We start from the raw sequence: 18,589 nt of genomic DNA, 5'->3' as shown, positions 1-18,589 counted from the left end.
ACTAGAAAGTAGAGGGTTTAATGAATACTTTCTATGGAGTGATTTTGCTTTGTTTCGTCTGTATCCTCGGGCGGTAGTCACAGTCTTACTCCTTGATGATCATGGGTTCCAGGGCCTTTTGTTACCATGGTGAATGCTGTTGAAAATGTTCCTCTCCAGTGAAGTTTTGCCAGGGATTAATTCGTCCCAAGAAGAGTGAATGATTTTATATGTCATTTTAGATCAGTGCTGAGAAACGGGCAGGATGCTGTGCATGCAGGTGTGGAAATACCCTGACATAAATATGCCTGTGTCTCCTAGGAGCCCGGAGGAAATGCAGGGATGGATAAGCAAGATTAACTGTGTCGCGGCTGTGTTTTCGGCACCGCCGTTTCCAGCAGCCATTGGGTCTCAGAAGAAGTTTAGTCGCCCGCTGCTGCCTGCCACCACGACAAAATTGTCTCAGGTAAAGGCATTTTGATCTTTACATCTTGTCATTTCACACTTTGTAAAGTGGTCTTACTATTTGTATTTCAATAATGCCCCATATTCTGGGGGCAAGGATGAGACCTCAACCTGGAGGGCCTTGTTGTCAAGGGGGCAGACGCAGTGTGCCCGGGGCCTCTACACTTCGCGTGGGAAGCAGACACGGCGGACTCGAGACGGGGTGGACGCACACTTTGAATTTGTTTCTAAAGTTGGTTTACTACTCAGTTATACCAGCCTCACTTTTATTTTTGTTTTTTGTTTTGTTTTTCCCAGCAGTTCATATTTTTTAAACTCCTGGCTAAGGGTAGATGTCCTGCCTTGGAAACCAGCTTTTTATTCACTCATTGATTTAACTTTTCGTTTTACTGAGCTTTTCCCAAATCCCAGACTGTGTGTGATGCTGGAAGCATTCCCAGGGACCCACTGCTCACAGTGCAGCAAGGCAGGGCCTTCCCCACCCTTGGGAGGATCTGAGTGGACCCTGGTTGTTTTCCCAGAGAATGCAAACAGAGCACACGAGAACTCTCTTCGGAGGTGTTCACTTGAGCTGCTCTCCTTTTATCAGGTCAATGTTTCTGAAGGTCACATTTTATGGCGCTCCTTTCCTGCTTACAACTCTGTTCTAAGGACACTGCATACAAGCCATGTCTACCAGTTTTAAACCTGTCTGCAGGGCCACTATTTCCACCGACTTGTTAAGGATTTTGGAAGCTACTTTGACGTCTTTGTGAATTTCTTATCAATGCAATAATAGAAAGAGTTGCATCTGGCTGTGATCAACCAGGTCTTGATATTAACTAGCTCCTCCACACACCTGACATCATAGTTATCAACAGAACATTTATTAATAAGAGCGTTATCATGTGCCTGTTGTACCTCAGAGACTATTTTTGGCTGGAAATAGAAAGGCAAGTGAAACCCAGGCAGTCTCTGGGATCCAGTTGGCAGATACAAACAAGCAAGTAATTGCAACAGTTTGATCAGAGGTACATGTAGGATAAGTCCAGAGGACCTTGCGGGCTCCAGACAGGGCCTGGCCTTGGGGGTGAGGGAGACAGTCACAGGATGGGCGGCAGGAGGGGTGTGGGAAAGGGGGCCGCCCAGCAGAGTGAGGCCAGGAGGGAGAGGGGGCAGCGCAGACGTGGGAGCCGCACTGCGTCAGCAGGTGCGACTCGAGCACCCCGTGTCGTGAAAGGGGGAAACATTGCTCTGTGGAGCTGTGTGTTTGTGTGTGTGTGTGTGTGTGTGTGTGTGTGCGCGCGCGGGCTAAGGTGCTTCAGTTGTGTGTCTGACTCTCCAACCCCATGGACTGTATCCCGCCAGGCTCCTCTGTCCATGGGATTCTCCAGGCAGGAATACTGGAGTGGGTTGCCACACCCTCCTCCAGGGGATCTTCCCGACCCAGGGATCAAACCCCCGCCTTTTTTTTTTTAATTAATTTTTTAATTTTAATTGGAGGCTAATTACAGTATTGTAGTGGGTTTTGCCACACATTCACATGAATCAGCCACGGGTGTCCATGTGTTCCCCATCCTGAACCCCCTTTCACCTCCCTCCCCACCCCATCCCTCAGAGTCATCCCAGTGCACCAGCTCTGAGCGCCCTGTCTCATGCATCGAACCTGGACTGGCGATCTGTTTCACATATGGTAATATACATGTTTCAATGCTATTCTCTCAAATCATCTCACCCTTCCCTTTTCCCACAGAGTCCAAAGTCTGTTCTTTACATCTGTGTCTTTTGCTGTCTCGCATATAGGATCATGGTTACCATCTTTCTAAATTCCATATATATGTGTTAGAATACTGTATTGGTGTTTTTCTTTCTGACTTCCTTCACTCTGTATAAACCCCCACCCCTTGCGTCTCCTGCACTGCACGCAGACTCTTTTACCTGCTGAGCCGCGAGGGAAGCCTCTGCAGCTGGTGCCAGGCAAAGGCCAAATGATGAAAGGTCACGAGGAGGATTTGGGATGCCTCACCATCCCCAGCATCCTTAGGAAAGTAGTGTAAGTAGGGAATTAATGTGATCAAATCAGTGCTTCGAATTTTTTTCTTTTTACAACAGGAAGAAAGTATCAGAGGTGGAAACTAATATAAGAAAAAGGCATTTACAATAGAAAGAGGAAAAATGAGTTAGTGAAGGAGGAGATGGATGGAGTAGGAGGGTTTGGGACCTCCTGATGGTCCCGTTAGCTCCATGAAGTGAGGAATAGGGCTGTCCTTAGGCGTGGGCTCTGGGCACTGTGGTGTCCCCTCTGGCTTTGGGTTCCCCCTTATCTCCTGTTTCCCTCTTGATGCTTCTTTCCAGAGTCCTTTGCTGTGTCCTTTCTCTCTTTTTACCTCCAGATGTTGCAAGGAGTGCTCAGAAGCAGAGCCGAACAGACACTTGAGGAATAATAGTTTTTAAGTTAGTCAAGAAAAACACAGGGAAAATGTTAGGCAAAGAAAAGGGGGAGAAGATCAGGTACAAACAGGACAAAAAAGATCTCAGGTCAAGTGGCAGGAGGCGACTGGCCCCTGCGGCGAGAGCAGCATCAGGGTCGCCTGCTGGAGCGGCCACGGTGGGCGCCCTCGGGGGGATGAAGGCAGTGAGGACGTGGAGGAGGGACGTATGGGGTCCTGCCCAAGTGCGTAGAGACAGGCTGGTGCAGAGAGCAGAGGAGACGTGGTTTCAGGAGACATTCTTTCATTTCTGTAAGTTTATCGTTATTATTGACATGGTTTGGTTGATGCTCCCCATGTAAGCTCTAGTTCATGGACTAACTACCAAAAAAACTGTTAGGAATAGGAAGGACCACTTTACAAGGCAAAATGGCATTTAACTTTCAAGGATAATAAATATCCTAAGAGAAAAGGAAGGCTTTACTGCTTATTGGCCAGACTTCTTCATCCACCCAGCTAAAATACGAGCTTTCAAACCAAGTGCATCCCCACTTTAATTTTGGGTACTTAACATAGACAGTAAGCCATATTATACAAGGTTCAGTTCAGTTCAGCCTCTTAGTGTCTGACTCTTTGCGACCCCATGGACTGCAGCATACCAGGCCTCCCTGTCCATCACCAACTCCTGGAGTTTACTCAAACTCATGTCTGTTGAGTGGGTGATGCCATCCAACCATCTCATCCTCTGTTATCCCCTTCTCTTCCCACCTTCAATCTTTCCCAGCATCAGGGTCTTTTCAAATGAGTTAGTTCTTCATATCACGTGGCCAAAGTATTGGAGTTTCAGCTTCAGCATCAGTCCTTCCAATGAATATTCAGGACTGATATCCTTTAGAATTGAGTGGTTGGATCTCCTTGCAGTCCAAGGGATTCTCAAGAGTCTTGCAACACCAGAGTTCAAAAGCATCGATTCTTTGGTGCTCAGTTTTCTTTATATTATTATATTACACAAGGTTAGAGGAGAGAAAAACAGTTGAACAACTTGAGGCAAAAATACTTTCAAAGCTTGAGTTTTATTTTATTAATTTCACTAGGAGTTTTCCAGTTGGTATTTTTCAATAGATTGGTCTTTCTCGCCATTACTCCTGTAAAAGATCTGGGGTAAAAGGTGATCTGAGGTTAAAGAGGAACATTAGTAACTTTAGAGCAACATGTGAGCTTTTCCTTGCTCTTTACTCACTGTGGAACCTACATTTCTATTTATTTTCTACTTGGAAAATGTGAGTGAGTGATTGAAAGTCGCTCAGTCATGTCTGACTTTTTGCGACCCCATGGACTGTAGCCCTCCAGGCTCCTCTATCCATGGAGATTCTCCAGGCAAGAATACTGGAGTGGGTACCTGTTCCCTTCTCCAGGGGATCTTCCCAACCCAGAGATCCAACCTAGGTCCCCCACATTGCAGGTGGATTCTTCACCCTGTGAGCCACCAGGGGAAAGTGTGCTTCTGTCCTAATTGTGTATGGGCTGTACATTGGTAGGGTTTCCCAGGTGGCTCTAGCAGTAAAGAATCCACCTGCCAGTGCAGGAGACACAAGAGCTGCGGATTCATTCCCTGGGTCAGGAAGATTCCCTGGAGGAAGGCATGGCAGCCCACTCCAGTATTCTTGCCTGGAGAATCCCATGGACAGAGGAGCCTGGTGGGCTACAGTCCATGGGGTCGCAGAGGATCAGACAAGACTACAGTGACTATATGTGTACATTCATTGGTTAGTCACTTATATGTGAAAATGAGTGTGTTTATTCATTTGTGTATTTTTACCACAAGACCCCACCACCTTTGTCATGGCAGTCTCTTATTTTAAACAAATGCCCTACATTGGAATTTAAAATGAAATGCGTAACATTTTTTATATTTTTCCTCATTTTGAACACAGAAGTGTAAAAAATACATATGTAATGTGATCAAAATGGTGAGTTCACAATTTTAAACAAGCAAGTAGTGACCAGCAAGAAGCATCCTCTGTGTCACATAAGATGACCAAACCCTTTCAGGAATTTAATGTCTTTGTTAAAAAAAAAAAGAATACAATGATGCCGCCCCCACCCCCCACCCCCAGACAGGTGAGTCACTGAGACTTTGTGGGCCTCAGTTTTCCTTCTGGAAAATGAGGAGATTGTCTAGACTGTTTTTTAAGATTCTTTCTATCACTAGCTCTTTACATTTTTTGCTCAGGTCATCATGTTTGTTTACCACCTATGGAAAATGTGCCTTGCCCTTGAGAGTAATCGGAAAATTAGAAGCAAATATGTGGAAGCCAGCTCGTGATCAAGAGCAGGTTAGAGAAGGGGGGGTGCTGGTGTGCAGACCGTCTGCTCCAGGTGTCTGGGCACCTTCCGCTTTGCTGAGTCACAGTCACCCTCCTCGAACCCGGGAGGCATGTCTGGATGCCCCCGCAGGCCTCCCCGCCTTCAGGGCGAGGCTCCCCCTTCACGCCGGGCAGGTTCTCGGCCTCAGCCCTGCCGACCTGGGCCCTGAGTGCTGCGTTGTGGGTCGTAGGGTGCTGAGCAGTGTTCGCAGCCTCTGCCCACTCAGTGCCAATATCACCCCGCTTTGTGACAACCAGGACTGTCTCCGGGCACTGCCTGGCGCCACTCAGGGCCACGGCCCCCACCGTCTGCAGCCACCGCTCCGGCCTGGCCGTCTTTCCCTCCTCCACAGCCTGCTGCCCCTCCCCGGCATGCCGGACCACTTGGGTAATTTCAGTCTACAAAATAGACATATTACCAGGGTGAGAAAAAAAAAGTTAACCAGTATTAGGAAAAAACGAAATATTCAATTAGAAGATTGTTTGGTGCTTTTAAAGACACTGTTCATCACCCTGTCATTTGCAAGCTTCTCTTTAATTTTATTCTTGTCTCCTCTCCAAAGCACATTAGCCACCGTCCCTGAAATCGATGACTGTCAGTGCGGCAGGGTTCTCTGCGAGCAGCTCTGCTGTGTGGGAGGAGTCGCCTTCTTGTAGTTGCTTTTGCGGCCGTGTTGCCAGAGCACATTTCTCTTCCTGTCGCAGGTGGAGAGACTGGTGTGAAAATCTTTTAAGTTTTGCTTCTCCTTCCATGTAGCACTCCAGACTTAGGACTTCGTGGCTGGCCGTCTGTAGGATCTTTCAGGCCTCCTTTTCTACTCATCAGGTAGTCATTTTCAAACATTAACGCACAAAATTTACCAGGGGACTTACCTAAAATGCATCTTTCTCATCTCCACCCACTCCTCCATCCATCAGGTCTCAGCCAGGGTCCCCAGGAATGTGTGTGTTTCTAAGACCCACCCTGTGTCCAGCCACCTGCCCTGCAGATCAGAGACCCTGCCCTGAAATACACCTGCCTCCCTCCCGTGCGTCCCCTGGAGACCATGCCTCCTGCAGGGGTGGTCTCCCCCACTGCCTTGTCCTGTTTCCCTCTTTGACTCCCAGCCATGGTCCCTTTAGAGGCTGACTCTGGATGCCCACCGCGTGCTCCCTGTGGAGGGCCAGGCCTTGCGTTAGCACGGATCACAGACAGGAGAGTGCTGTGTTTGCTTCCAGCCTCGTGTTATCCATCCCATGGTTTGACCGCGGGGCAGCCGTGCCGAGGCCCGGGAGAGGGGGTGGCGTTGGTTCACAGACTGGCCCCGCATGAGGATGGCCAGGGGAGGCCAGAGACAGGGGCAGCCACTGCGGGCTGCTCGGGGCGGGTTTAATGCGCACGGGAGCTTACCAACAAGTCTGGAGTAGCCGAGAGACAAGCCGACCCTGCAGCTGCCTCCAGGACCTTGAGGTTTATGAGCAGCCTTGACTGCGTCCGTTGTTCGTCCAGATGGTCCCCGCAGCACCTGCTGTCTCAAGGCCGCAACCTGGGGCAGCTCCTAGCGTGGGGAAGGCAAGAAGGCACGTCCCAAGGTCGGGGGCTGGGTGAGGAGCCTCCGATGGCCCAGCACCAGCTCCAGGGTCACCGGCTGACCCGTCCGCCCTCTCGGTGACCTCCTGCATGGCAGTCATGAGGAGCGGAGACTCCCGACGATGGCGTCCTTTTCTGGGCGTGTCCCTCGCTGGCCAGAGCCCCACCTGCCCACCCGCTCAGGGTCACACGCTCAGTCCAGCCACTCCTTCTTCCTAAACATCTTTCTACCATACCCATGTCCCTCAGCCAGACTCTGGTCACCTTGACCTCTGGTGTCCTGATTTTTTGGATCCTTTGCCTTGTCAGTACTAAATATTTGAGTAGGTATCCTTCAATATATGTATTGAATCTTTTTAATAAAATGTCTTACATGTCCTACTATCATTATAACATAAGAAATGCTGAACGTCATTAGTCATTAGGGGAATACAAATCAGAATCACAAGATACCATTAGGATGGCTATACATTTTTTAATTTTTTATGAAAAGTAATGTAGTGGTGAGGTTATGGAGAAATTGCAACTCTCACATATTGCTGCTGGGAATGTAAACACTTTGGTGGTTTACCAAATGATTAAATATAGACGTGTTTAACAGCAGTTTCAGTAGAATGCAAACATGCACTCACATAGAAACTTACACAGCTGTTCACAGCAGTATGGTTCATAACAGCCTAAGGTGGACACGGGCGCCGGCTGCTGCTTGGATGAATGAGATGTTACCTAGCCACACACGGGCTTGATTCAGCCGTTAAAGAATGCAGCGCTGACAGCCCAGTGTGGACGAGCCTTGGGAACCGTGCTATGTGAAAAGCCAGCCACAAAAGAGCGTATCATGTGATTCCATTCCAAAAGGTTCCTTTTAGGGGAACTAAAATGTCATAAAATTAAATGCAATGGTTTCACAGCCCTGGAAATATATTTAAGAGCTCTAAATTGTACATTTCACATGGGAGCTTTGTATAGTAAAGTGTGAATTATGCCTCAATGCTGATTTAAAAAATTTCTCCCCAGCGGGTCACCTTGCCTGGGGGTGCACACACTCCGCTTTGGAGAGCTCTGGCAGCCTGTTCCTAGAACCGGTTGAGGTCCCTCTTGTCCAACTCTTGTTTCTCTTCAATCCATCCTGCACAGTGCTGGCTAAAATAGGATTCCTTCGGTGTCATGTAACCAAAACTGGCTCACTATTAGCAACAAGACACAGTCTAGACTCCTTGGCATGAACTTGGACTACAGTGTTCCACACCTTTTCAGAATGAACAGCTTTCATATTCATTTCTTAGAGACCTGTATGTAACATATGGGTGGACTTCCTTTGTGGCTCAGTAGTAAAGAATCCTCCTGCCAGGAGATGCAGGTTTGATCCCTGGGTCAGGAAGATCCCCTGGAGTAGGAGATGGCAGCCCATTCCAGTATTCTTGCCTGGAAATGCCATGGTTAGAGGAGCCTGGCTAGCTACAGTCCATGGGGTTGCAAAGTCTGATACAACTTAAGGACTAAAACAAGGACTACAATGTAACGTATACCAAGTGCTCAATCAGACAATTAGGTTATTATGCTGAAGCTCAGCAAAACACTCCTTCAGGTCTTTAAAACGAGTCTTAAATGGGAAACAATGAAACAAAGTCTTTCTGATGGGGCTTTCAGCAATTGTCCCTTTGGACCACTTTGAAGGCAGGTGTTCTTTAGTCTAAATTCCTGCAGCTCAGGTTTGATGAAGCTGCAGCATTTAGCAATTTGAATCGTTAATTGCCGGCAGATTCCTAGAAATGCCATTATCTCCTAAATCATGTCTGCTTTAAAACAGCACAAACAAACAGTCTGAGGTCTCCCTCTCTACCTTCCCCCTTAAAAAAAAAAAAGTCCATTTATTCAGCTCCTGTTTCCTAAGGGGACCAATTGTCAGGTGGCTTGTGAGGTGTGTGGACATTATAAAAAGAGCAAAGACTCATCTTCAGCTCCTAGGTGCTGGATGTTGGTTAAGTGACTTCAAGCCAGAACCATGCCTCTTGCTCTCCCCCCGCCCAGCACCATACTAGACCCCCAGGAGCTGAAAGAAGGGGAAATGACCTCTCTCTGCCTTCAGAGAGCTTGTAGTCAGTAAGGAAGATAAAATTTACAGAGGTTCGGGTATACTTTGTTAATAAGCATGTGGTGTGGACATTTAAGGCTTCTCCAGTGGTTCAGTGGTAGAGAATCCGCCTGCAGTGCAGGACCCATAGGAGACACGGGTTCGATCCCTGGGTCAGGAAGATCCCCTGGAGGAGGGCATGGTGACCCACTGCAGTATTCTTGCCTGGAGAATCTCCATAGACAGAGGAGCCTGGTGGGTCACAGTCCGTGGGGTCACAAAGAGTTGGACGCAACTGAAGGGACTTGGCACGCACACACATGGACATTTAAGTGCTATAGATAGAGAAGTGGAAGGGGCTGTGACATCTGGGGATTCTGGCTTTGAATGGAATTGGAGAAAGGATCTGGGTTAACACCTGGGTGTCTGGGAGCCGCGGGAGAGAAGGCAAATGAGGACGGATGAGTTTACTGACAGCTTTGACAGCTGAGGTCAGCACTGATCCAGGAGGGAGCAGACGGTTTTGAAGCTCGTGTTTTCAGCAGCTCTTTGGGTTTTAAACAGTTGTCTAGAGGCTCAGAGTTGGGAGAATGGGGCTGCTGCTCCTCTGCCTTTACCCCTGGGGCCTCCAGCAAGGACTCGATCTTTTTGGTTCTCCACGGCTTCCAAGAGGAAGAGGTGAGAGGGGTGACAAAGGCCAGGGTCTCTTTCACTATTGAGTTCCTGGGATTGTGTATTCCACAGCAAAAAAGCACTGAGGACAGTGCAGGAGTCACAAGCGATGCAGGTTCAATCCCTGAGTCCAGGAGATCCCCTGGAGAAGGGCATGGCAACCCACTGCAGGTTCAATCCCTGAGTCCAGGAGATGCCCTGGAGGAGGGCATGGCAACCCGCTGCAGTGTTCTCGCCCGGAGAAACCCGTAGACAGAGGAGCCTGGAGGGCTACAGTCCATGGGGTCACAGAGAGACAGGACTGAGCGCACATGCGTGTACGCACACACACACACACACACACACACAGTGCCTGTCGCCTAGTAGGTGGGCAGGTGGACAGCTGTGTCCACCTCAAGCTTCCCTCCCCTCCCTGAGCCTTGTGCTTGATATAAAAGGATGCGGAGCTGACTTGTGCCTGGCTGGCGGCAGAACTGTCCAGCTGAGCCTCGAAGGGGAGGCTTTGGCCCGACCTCAGCCCTGGACTCACTGCGAGGTCGTGAGCAGCTAGGTCACCTGTGCCCATCACCTCATCAGCTAAGACGTCTCTTCGTGAGATTAGAGTTTGGTATTTTAAAGGAAAATATGAAATTTTCTTCAAAGTCAAACTATAAGTAGGAAAAAATTCAATATTAAGTGACATCATTTGAAACTTGCCTTTTGGATAAAATTTCATTGTATGTGTGATCAAAAGTACTACCAATGTACATCTGTTGACAGATAGCAGTTTTTCCTGCATCCTTTATTTACTGCCGATATTTAAGTTGTGACTTCCTAATATGAAACCGTTTCAGCAGGTGCCTGCCATTTGCTGTCTGTTCCTTTTCATTGAACTTTGGTGCGTTTCTGCCTTCTGTGAAATCCCTTTCATCAGTGTTGTCCCATGAGAGTGGCCTGCCCGCTCCCCTAATAGATTGCGAGGGCAAAGATAAAAGGGAAGAAAACAGGGAGGTTCCTGCTGGTCCATCTTCCCTGTGGATATTACAGATATAACCGTCCGTGTGAGGCTGGAAGCACGCCGCATCTTGGGCTGTTGCCTTTCTGCTTCTCTGTTTTTACATCTGTTTTTATCAGGAAAATCCCTCTGTTGTGGGATTCTAACCTTGGGGTAATTTGCAGTCTGTTCCTATCTATGCCCATAAGAGCCACTTGGAATTTTTATTTCATTAGTCAAAATAGATTTAAGGAGTTTAATTTTCTTTTCTGCCTTTCCCTTGACTTTAATGATCTTGACATTTTTAAAGATTACAAGCCATTTATTTTATAGAAAATCTCTTAACATGGATTTGACTGATATTTCCTTGTGATTCTATCTAGGTTTTGCATCATTGGCATGAGGTGATTTTAAAATATTGTTATTTTGAGATTATTTCCTTGATTCTTCATGAAGTCAGTGAAGATGGAATAAAGCACAGCACATTGAATTTTGACATTTATTTGACTGGGAATAAATTATACACTGGCTTCCCTTGTAGCTCAGTCAGTAAAGAATCTGCCTGCATTACCAGAGACTGGGTTTGATTCCTGGGTTGGGAAGATCCCCCAGAGTAGGAAATGGCAACCCATGGCAAACCAGTATTCTTGCCTGGAGAATCCCATGGACAGCGGAGCCATGGGGTCACAAAGAGTCAGACTCAACTTAGCAACTAAACCACCACCACCACCCAAACTATACACTATAAGCTATAAACTACAAATCACTATACTTTACAAATCTGGACTCAGTAGAAAAATGGGTCCAGTATTTCAGCAGCCAGATCACAGAAGAGGAAGTCCTGTAAACATATGAAAGTGTTCGTCCTTACTTGCAATCAGGAAAATGTACATTCAAATCATTTTATACCCATGAAATTAGTAACAATTTGCAAGTTTGATGTCATGTCAAGTTTTGGCAAGAATGTAGAACAATGGGAATCTTCAAGCCTACTGTGGAAGTGTAAGCTGGTGGAAACACTTGAAAAACAGTTTACCATTATATTAAAGATGTGTCGGAGAAGGCAATGGCACCCCACTCCAGTACTCTTGCCTGGAAAATCCATGGATGGAGGAGCCTGGTAGGCTGCAGTCCATGGGGTCGCTAAGAGTCAGACAGGACTGAGCGACTTCACTTTCACTTTTCTCTTTTATGCATTGGAGAAGGAAATGGCAACCCACTCAAGTATTCTTGCCTAGAGAATCCCAGGGACAGCGGAGCCTGGTGGGCTGCCGTCTATGGGATTGCACAGAGTCGGACATGACTGAAGTGACTTAGCTTAAAGATGTGCATGTTCTAAAACCCAGAAACTTCACCTCTTGGTGACCACAGATTTCAGAGACATTGTTGATTTGGTTTCAGACCATTGCAATAAAATAAATATCTCAATAAAGCAAGTCACACACTTTTTTGGTTTCTCAGTGCATATAATGGTCATGCTTACACTATACCCCAGCCTATTAAGTGTGTAAGAGCATTGTGTCCAGAAAAACAATGTATCTACCTTAATGAAGCAATGTTTTATTGCTCAGTATTAACCATCATCATCCGAGCCTTCCATGAAGCTGTAGTGGTATCAGCAAGGATCAGTGATCTCAGACCACTGTAACAAAGTAATTATGATGAACAGGTTTGAAATATTTTGAGTGATGCCAAATGTGGTACAGAGACCCAAAGTGAGCAGTGTTAGAAAAATGGCATCAGTAGACCTGCTCCACACAGGGTTTCCACAAACCTTCAGTTTGAAAAAAAAACACATTATCTGCAAAGTGCAGTAAAGCGAGATGTGCCTGCATGCTATAGGGACACCTTGCTCAGCCACTGGGCAACATCTGTAAGGACGTAGCATCATTTATAACAGCCCATAGCAACCAGAAAACAAGGTGAATGTGCCTCAGTAAATTTGTAGTTGAGGGACGTCAGAACCTCTACTATTTGGGAGGGAAAAGCATAGGTTACTACAGTTTTTAGAATAACAGCCTTCAGAAAATTATTCTTGAAGGCATTGGTTGTCTCAAAAAGGAAAGTATTTGGGTAGGCCTTCACCCATAGTGACAGGACGGCCCTGCTGAGGTCATGGCATGGAGAAGTCCGATCCTGCAGCCCTTAGCACGGGTGCTCCATGCCACTCCTGTTGGAGTCTCTCTCGGGAGACCAGGGGCCTGGCTGGGGAGGCTGGCCTTGGCCCTGGGTACCATTTTTCAAAGTGAGAAATGAAGTATTTCCTGCCCCGTCAGTAAACAAGGATGTCACAGTCATCAGCCCTCCAAGGTGAGCCTAAGGATACTCGGGAAAGAGAAGAATGCCTGAGATCTAACAGCCATCAGACTACATCAGATCTAACAGCTGCGATCTAACAGCCATCAGACTGCAGCCACTCCCTACGGGGAGCCCAGGGTTAGCTCAGGATGTGAAAAACACAGAATCTTGGCCTAGGATAGCTGAGATGCAATGAAAGAAATGTCAGTGGGCAGAGACTCTCACATCTTCCCATACCTAGAAAAGTGCTAAATTCCTTAACTTGAGATATCTGGTTTCCTCTAACAGTAATCTTTTGACGGTAAGACTACTTGCCCTTTGTTGCAAAACTTGTGTATGACCTGACTCCTCCCCTCACCTCCTCGGAGCAGTTCTCTCAGGGTCCCTTGAGATGCCGTCTCCTGGGCTTGGAGTCCTAAAAATTCCCACCGAATGAAACATAACTCTCAACTTTTAGGTTGTGACTATCTTTTTCAGTGGACAGAAGGTGCACGTGGACCCTGGCTGAGAAAGCTGGTGGAACATGGCAGCAGAGGCACGTTGGATGAATGAAAGTCATTCATCATGAGGGGTCTTTTAAAACTGCAACTGTTTACTGATTTCGTTTTCTGGATGCTCAATGGCTTCATGCTCCCCTGCAGGAGGAGCAGCTGAAATCTCACGAGAGCAAGCTGAGGCAGATCACCACGGAGCTGGCGGAGCACCGCTCCTACCCGCCCGACAAGAAGGTTAAGGCCAAGGAGGTGGACGAGTACAAGCTCAAAGACCACTATCTGGAGTTTGAGGTGTGTTGAACCTAAATGTCACAATGCCTGTCACCTGAGCTATCTCACAGTGTTTCCAGGAGGCAGGTGGTTTTATAGCTACTGTATCTGTGGGCAACGCACCTTGACCGTCCCTCTCCCGGAGCACCGGGCGGGGTCTCGGTCATGGTGGCCCCTCCTGTTCATGGTTCTATTTAAGCATCAAAGAATAACTGTCAGTTTTTATGCTTAAAAAGCAAATCGCCTGCTGGTTGGAATAGCATGTGCTGGCTGTGAGACAAAAAAAAAAAAAAAACAACAGTCGATGGACATGCCGGGGTGGGCAGCCGCTTTCTCTATTTCTGCATCTCTTCCAGCAGAGTCTGAGTCAGAAAAAGTACCGCGGAGGAAACGAGCTGCGGGAGGCCCTGGCGCATCTTCAGTGCGCGCTCTGGCTGCTAGGCAACAGAGGCAGCTCTCCTCTGCCACTCCCGCCCTTCACACGGAGGCTGGGAAACCAAGTCGTGGCACATCCAGTACCCAGCACGTGTGGCCACTAAACGGAATGGGGAGGATCCGTATAATCTGGAAAGATGGAAAATCTAAAAGCGAGTTGAAAGCACTGTGAACAGTGAATGATACCTTTGGCTAAGGGGCTTCCCAGGGGGCGCTAGTGGTAAAGAACCTGCCTGCCCATGCAGGAGAGGTAAGAGAGGCAGTTTCAATCCCTGAGTCGGGGAGATCCCCTGGAGGAGGGCGTGGCAACCCACTCCAATATTCTTGCCTGGAGAACCCCATGGACAGATGAGCCTGGCGGGCTGCAGTCCATAGGGTGGCAAAGACATGCCTGAAGTGACTTAGCATGTAGCACCTTCAGCTACATTTTCTCCCGAGTGAGTGTCAGGGTTATGTTTTAACTGTGACTACCCCATCAGCTGCCACTTGAAGACACTGAAAGGATCCTTGATTTTAAGTACATGGGCTTAGTCCAAAATAAAGAACAGTTATCTTTTAATTTTTACATAATTTTTTTCTGCAGAGTGGGTTGAATCTGTCTTTAGCTCTTCTTTCACTTTGTAGATCTGGTCTATTCCTATTCATCTTCTTTCCCATCTTACAATCATGCTTCTTCCTTGGGCTTGAAACACAGCATCATCTGAGCGCCCTCGCCCTGACCCACCGCCCCAGACCTACTCAGACACCAGCACCCAGCACCGCTGCCTCTCCTGCCCCTCTCTCAGCCTTGCCTTTCGGCCCCCTCTGCCCAGGTTTTCACCTCTCCTGAACCCGGAGGCGCTTCTGTCTTCAGCCCATCCTGCACACTCCTGGCAGTTTCCTAAGGCATGCTTCTGTCAATAGCTGCCCTTGGTTTTCCCCTTCACCTCCCCCAACAATTTACCTTCAAATAAAGTCCAGTCCTTAATCTGAGAGGATCTGGGTTCCTTCCGTTTGTCCACAACACAGGTCTTCCCACCACGACCACCATGAGATCAGCCATTTTTCTGCTACTTTGCCCTCTCCAGACTCGCTGTTATACCTTTGTTCATCTACTGTGAAAAGAAAAAAGGAAAAGTGAGCTGCTCAGTCGTGTCCTTCTCTTTGAGACCCCATGAACTGTAGCCCGCCAGGCTCCTCTGTCCATGGGATTCTCCAGACCAGAATACTGGCGTGGGTTGCCATTTCCTTCTGCAGGGGGTCTTCCGGACCCAGGGGCTGAACCCGTCTCCTGCGCTGCAGGCAGATCCTTTACCTTTTGACCACCAGATGCTTTGCTCTGCCCCAGCTGCCCTTCCCTCCTTTCATTTCTGAGAGCCCTGTTCGTCTTTCAGGGTGCACCCCAGACCCCTCCTGTGAAAAGCCTGCTCTCAGCCTGCCAGTCCCCGTCCTGCTCGGGGGCTCCTGTTGGGGTGGCTTCAGGGTCTTTGCATCTGTGGCCAGTCCCACAGCGTCTGCCCCCCAAGACTGTGAGCCCTCGAGAGCAGGGGCCTCGGGTCCTCTTCACATCTCTGCCCTGTGCTCACTCATTGAATTGGACAGGGTTTCATGGAAGCTTTTAAAAGTCTTAGATTTCGGAGTTTTAAAATGTGGCATTTGGTGCCCTGTACCAGTTTTCTTCATGGTTAAGCAAGTCCTTGCTCTGTTCAGATGAAGAAAAATTTTCCTTTTATTAAAAATGAAAGCTTATTAGCTAAAACTTTGGAAGCCTTCCCAGCCAAAGACTTCTTGAAAAAATACTTTTTTTTTTGAAAAAATACTTTTTAAAAAACAAATTTACTAAGCGGCTCATCTTTGTCCGCACCTGTTCATTCTTGGGAAATGGGAGTCCTCAGAAATCTATCACAATTCTTCACACGTCTGGAGTGGCTTTCAGCTGCCAGCCTGTTAGTTTCACACGTGCTGATTAATTTCCCAGCTCCTCAGGCCCCTGCTGCCAGCCCGCAACACCTCGCTCTGAGCCCTTGGCTCCAAGGCTGCGAGTCTGCACCCAGGAGGCCGGGGTGGCCACAGGACCAAAGAAGGGTCGCCCCTGCTAGATGCTCCCCCTGCTTTGAACCTCCTCTTGGAGCCCCTTTTCCAAAAATGTAGCCCAGCCAAAGCCAGCATTTCCATTTCCTGACATGAGCTTTAGACCAGCCTTTGTGGGGGTACGTCTTGCTTTCATCAAATCGTCATATCAAGGAGCTCAGAAGGTTGCATTCCAGGACTTTGGCTCGTGAACATCTTCCCATATGGTAACACGTCGGGCGTGTTGGAGTGTCTGTCGAGCCTCACTGACCTGTGTACCAGAAAGGCGGATGGTCCCCTCACTTCTTAGAGGTTATCTAAAAAGGGTTTTGTGAAATAGTCTCTTTTTTTTTAAGTGAACCATTACTTTTCAGTAACTGGAAGTTGAAGTAGTGTATCTCGTGGGGTCCACTCTGCTGTTAGAATAACTAACTCTCCACTTTTCAGCCACCAGGCTTTGTCTTGTGCACGTACCTGCAGCGACACCCTCAGAGCATCCAGGCTTCCCCCGCAGCTGCCCTCTTCCCCGGGTGGGGGGTTCTGAGCACGACGGACCATCCCCGCGGGGTAGGGGCGAGGGTGTCTGAACGTCAAGGACCTTCCTGTGTACTTGTTCTTTGTTCTTTCCTCAGCTTCTAGAACATGGACCAAGTGCTCATACGTATTTGTTGAGTAAAATGAATGGAATAAGGCAATGTCAGAGGAAAGCTTAGTAGCTCCCCTGAAAACAAAAGTGTTAAACAGACAGCGGTGTCTGCAGTTCCCTGTGACCCCAGACGGTCAGGGACCGGAGGGCATCTTGAGCCCCACCGACGTCCCTGTCTCTGGGGAGGAGCCCCCGCCAGGCCTGCTCTCTCACCTGCTCCCGTGGTAGGGACTCCCTGTGGTCTCAGAGCAGCTCTTGTAATTTTCACACCTTGGTAAGAAAAGCACCTTCCTCCTGTTAGAGTATTAAGCCCTTGGTGGTAACACGGTTGTTTCTAACTGGATGCATTTCAGTTGTTTGTATCCCAGGTTGCTCTGAGCACAAACAGTTCTTCAGGTGGGCCAAATTGGCGGCACTTAGAAAGTCTCTTAACCCTAACTGACAGTAAATAATGAGAAACTCTGGTAAATAAGAAGGTTCAGGGGTGGTTTTTGTTTGGAGTTGAACTTGACTGAATTACGTTGTTTATTGATTTTGGCATCCTGGGTCTTCATGGCAAGGCACGGCTTTTCTCTGGCTGCAGCGACCTGGGGCTCCTCTCCTGTTTCGGTGCATGGTCGCCTCATTACAGGGGCTTCTCCCACCGTGAAGCACGGGCTCTAGGGCATGCGGGCTTCAGTAGTGGTGGCACCTTGGCTCAGGAGTCGTGCCTCCCAGGCCCTAAGCACGGGCTCAGGAGTTGGGGCACGTGAGCTTAGTTGCTCCTCAGCATGTAGGATCTCCCTGGACCAGGGATAGAACCCACGTCTCCTGCATTGGCAGGTGGATTCTTTACCACTGAGCCACAGCAAAGCCCTGTTTATTTTTGAAGTCTATAAAGTCTGCAAAGAACAAGGAGACTTACATCAACTTCAGCCTTAGCCTGTAAAAAGACGGCGCACTATTCCTGAAGGCAGCATACTCTGCTCAGAATGCCTGTAGTTAACCAAGTCCGTGCCTCTCTTTACTGCCCATGCAGTGGGGGGTTGGGGGTGGCATTGCTTTGTTCTCGATTGAATTGGTTCCCCAAAGTTGTGGCTACTGATTGCTTACAAGGGTTCACGTGGACTCTAAGCTCACCTTTGACAGAGTTGTTAGGCATCACAAGTCTATGTAAGAAACTCACTGTCATTTCCCAGTTTTCAAAAAATAAATATCAGAAATAGCTCCACTTCCTTTTGACTTATTTCTACTCTCTTCAGTTCCCTTTTCACTTAAAAATGTTGAATCAATCTCCGTGTTTCTGGTACATTTGGAAATTTATCAGGATGTAGGACAGGTGGGTAGTGTTTGTCACATAAAAACTTAGAAAGCGCCAGCCACTCGAAGCACCGGAACCTGGGCTCTGCCCGATGCCCCTCAGCCCTTAAAGGAACAGCCCTGTTACAGGAATTCCCTCGCTAGCACTGAACTTGGCCCCAGAAATTTGGCTTTTTGTTTCTTCGCAGTTGAAGTGAAGATACTGTTTGCTCCAGGATGTTCTTCAAGTGACAGTTAAGATGTTTTCAGTGGCATAAGTTATTAATAACTCTTAGACGTGAGTAGGGAAAGGGCAACTCTGGCAGTTCAAACCTATTAGAAGGGCTGGGCTTCTTGAATGGGGCTGTCAGAGGCTGACTGAGGAGCGAGTGCTGAGGGCAGGCTCCCAGCAGCTCCCGGGTTCACTGTGGCACCATGGAGACCTGGCAGGCAGCACAGGGCACTTCACGAGCCAGCAGACCTAAGGTTGGAACATTTTCTTTGGCCCTCGCAGTGCTGGATTTGTTGGTGCTGAGATTTGAATGCGTTTAGGGAAGATCAGCTGGAGAAGGAAATGGCAACCCACTCCAGTGTTCTTGCCTGGTGAATCCC

The 18,589-nt window shown here is 48.1% G+C and overlaps 1 protein-coding gene and 1 long non-coding RNA gene across 11 annotated transcripts in view; one reads left to right on the top strand and one right to left on the bottom strand.

The window, feature by feature from the left end:
* PSD3 (pleckstrin and Sec7 domain containing 3) overlaps positions 1-18,589 on the top strand; it is a 610,137-nt gene that overhangs the window by 566,769 nt on the left and 24,779 nt on the right. For all 10 annotated transcript variants that reach the window (XM_044925847.2, XM_025293130.3, XM_044925868.2 and 7 more), the window contains 2 exons: positions 301-445; positions 13,447-13,590. In XM_044925847.2, coding sequence (XP_044781782.2) covers positions 301-445; positions 13,447-13,590 — 289 coding nt within the window. The remainder of the gene's footprint in view (positions 1-300; positions 446-13,446; positions 13,591-18,589) is intronic.
* LOC112578018 lies at positions 14,550-16,666 on the bottom strand. Its single transcript, XR_003102270.3, has 3 exons — positions 16,528-16,666; positions 14,948-15,098; positions 14,550-14,686 (listed from the first exon to the last, which is right to left on the bottom strand). It is a non-coding gene; the product is annotated as an uncharacterized LOC112578018 (long non-coding RNA).

This window comes from Bubalus bubalis, chromosome 1 (genome assembly GCF_019923935.1).
Source record: "Bubalus bubalis isolate 160015118507 breed Murrah chromosome 1, NDDB_SH_1, whole genome shotgun sequence".
In the NCBI taxonomy this organism is placed as follows: domain Eukaryota; kingdom Metazoa; phylum Chordata; class Mammalia; order Artiodactyla; family Bovidae; genus Bubalus; species Bubalus bubalis.
The sequence above is the reverse complement of the archived record's forward strand: the minus strand, read 5'-3'. Positions and strand labels throughout refer to the sequence as shown.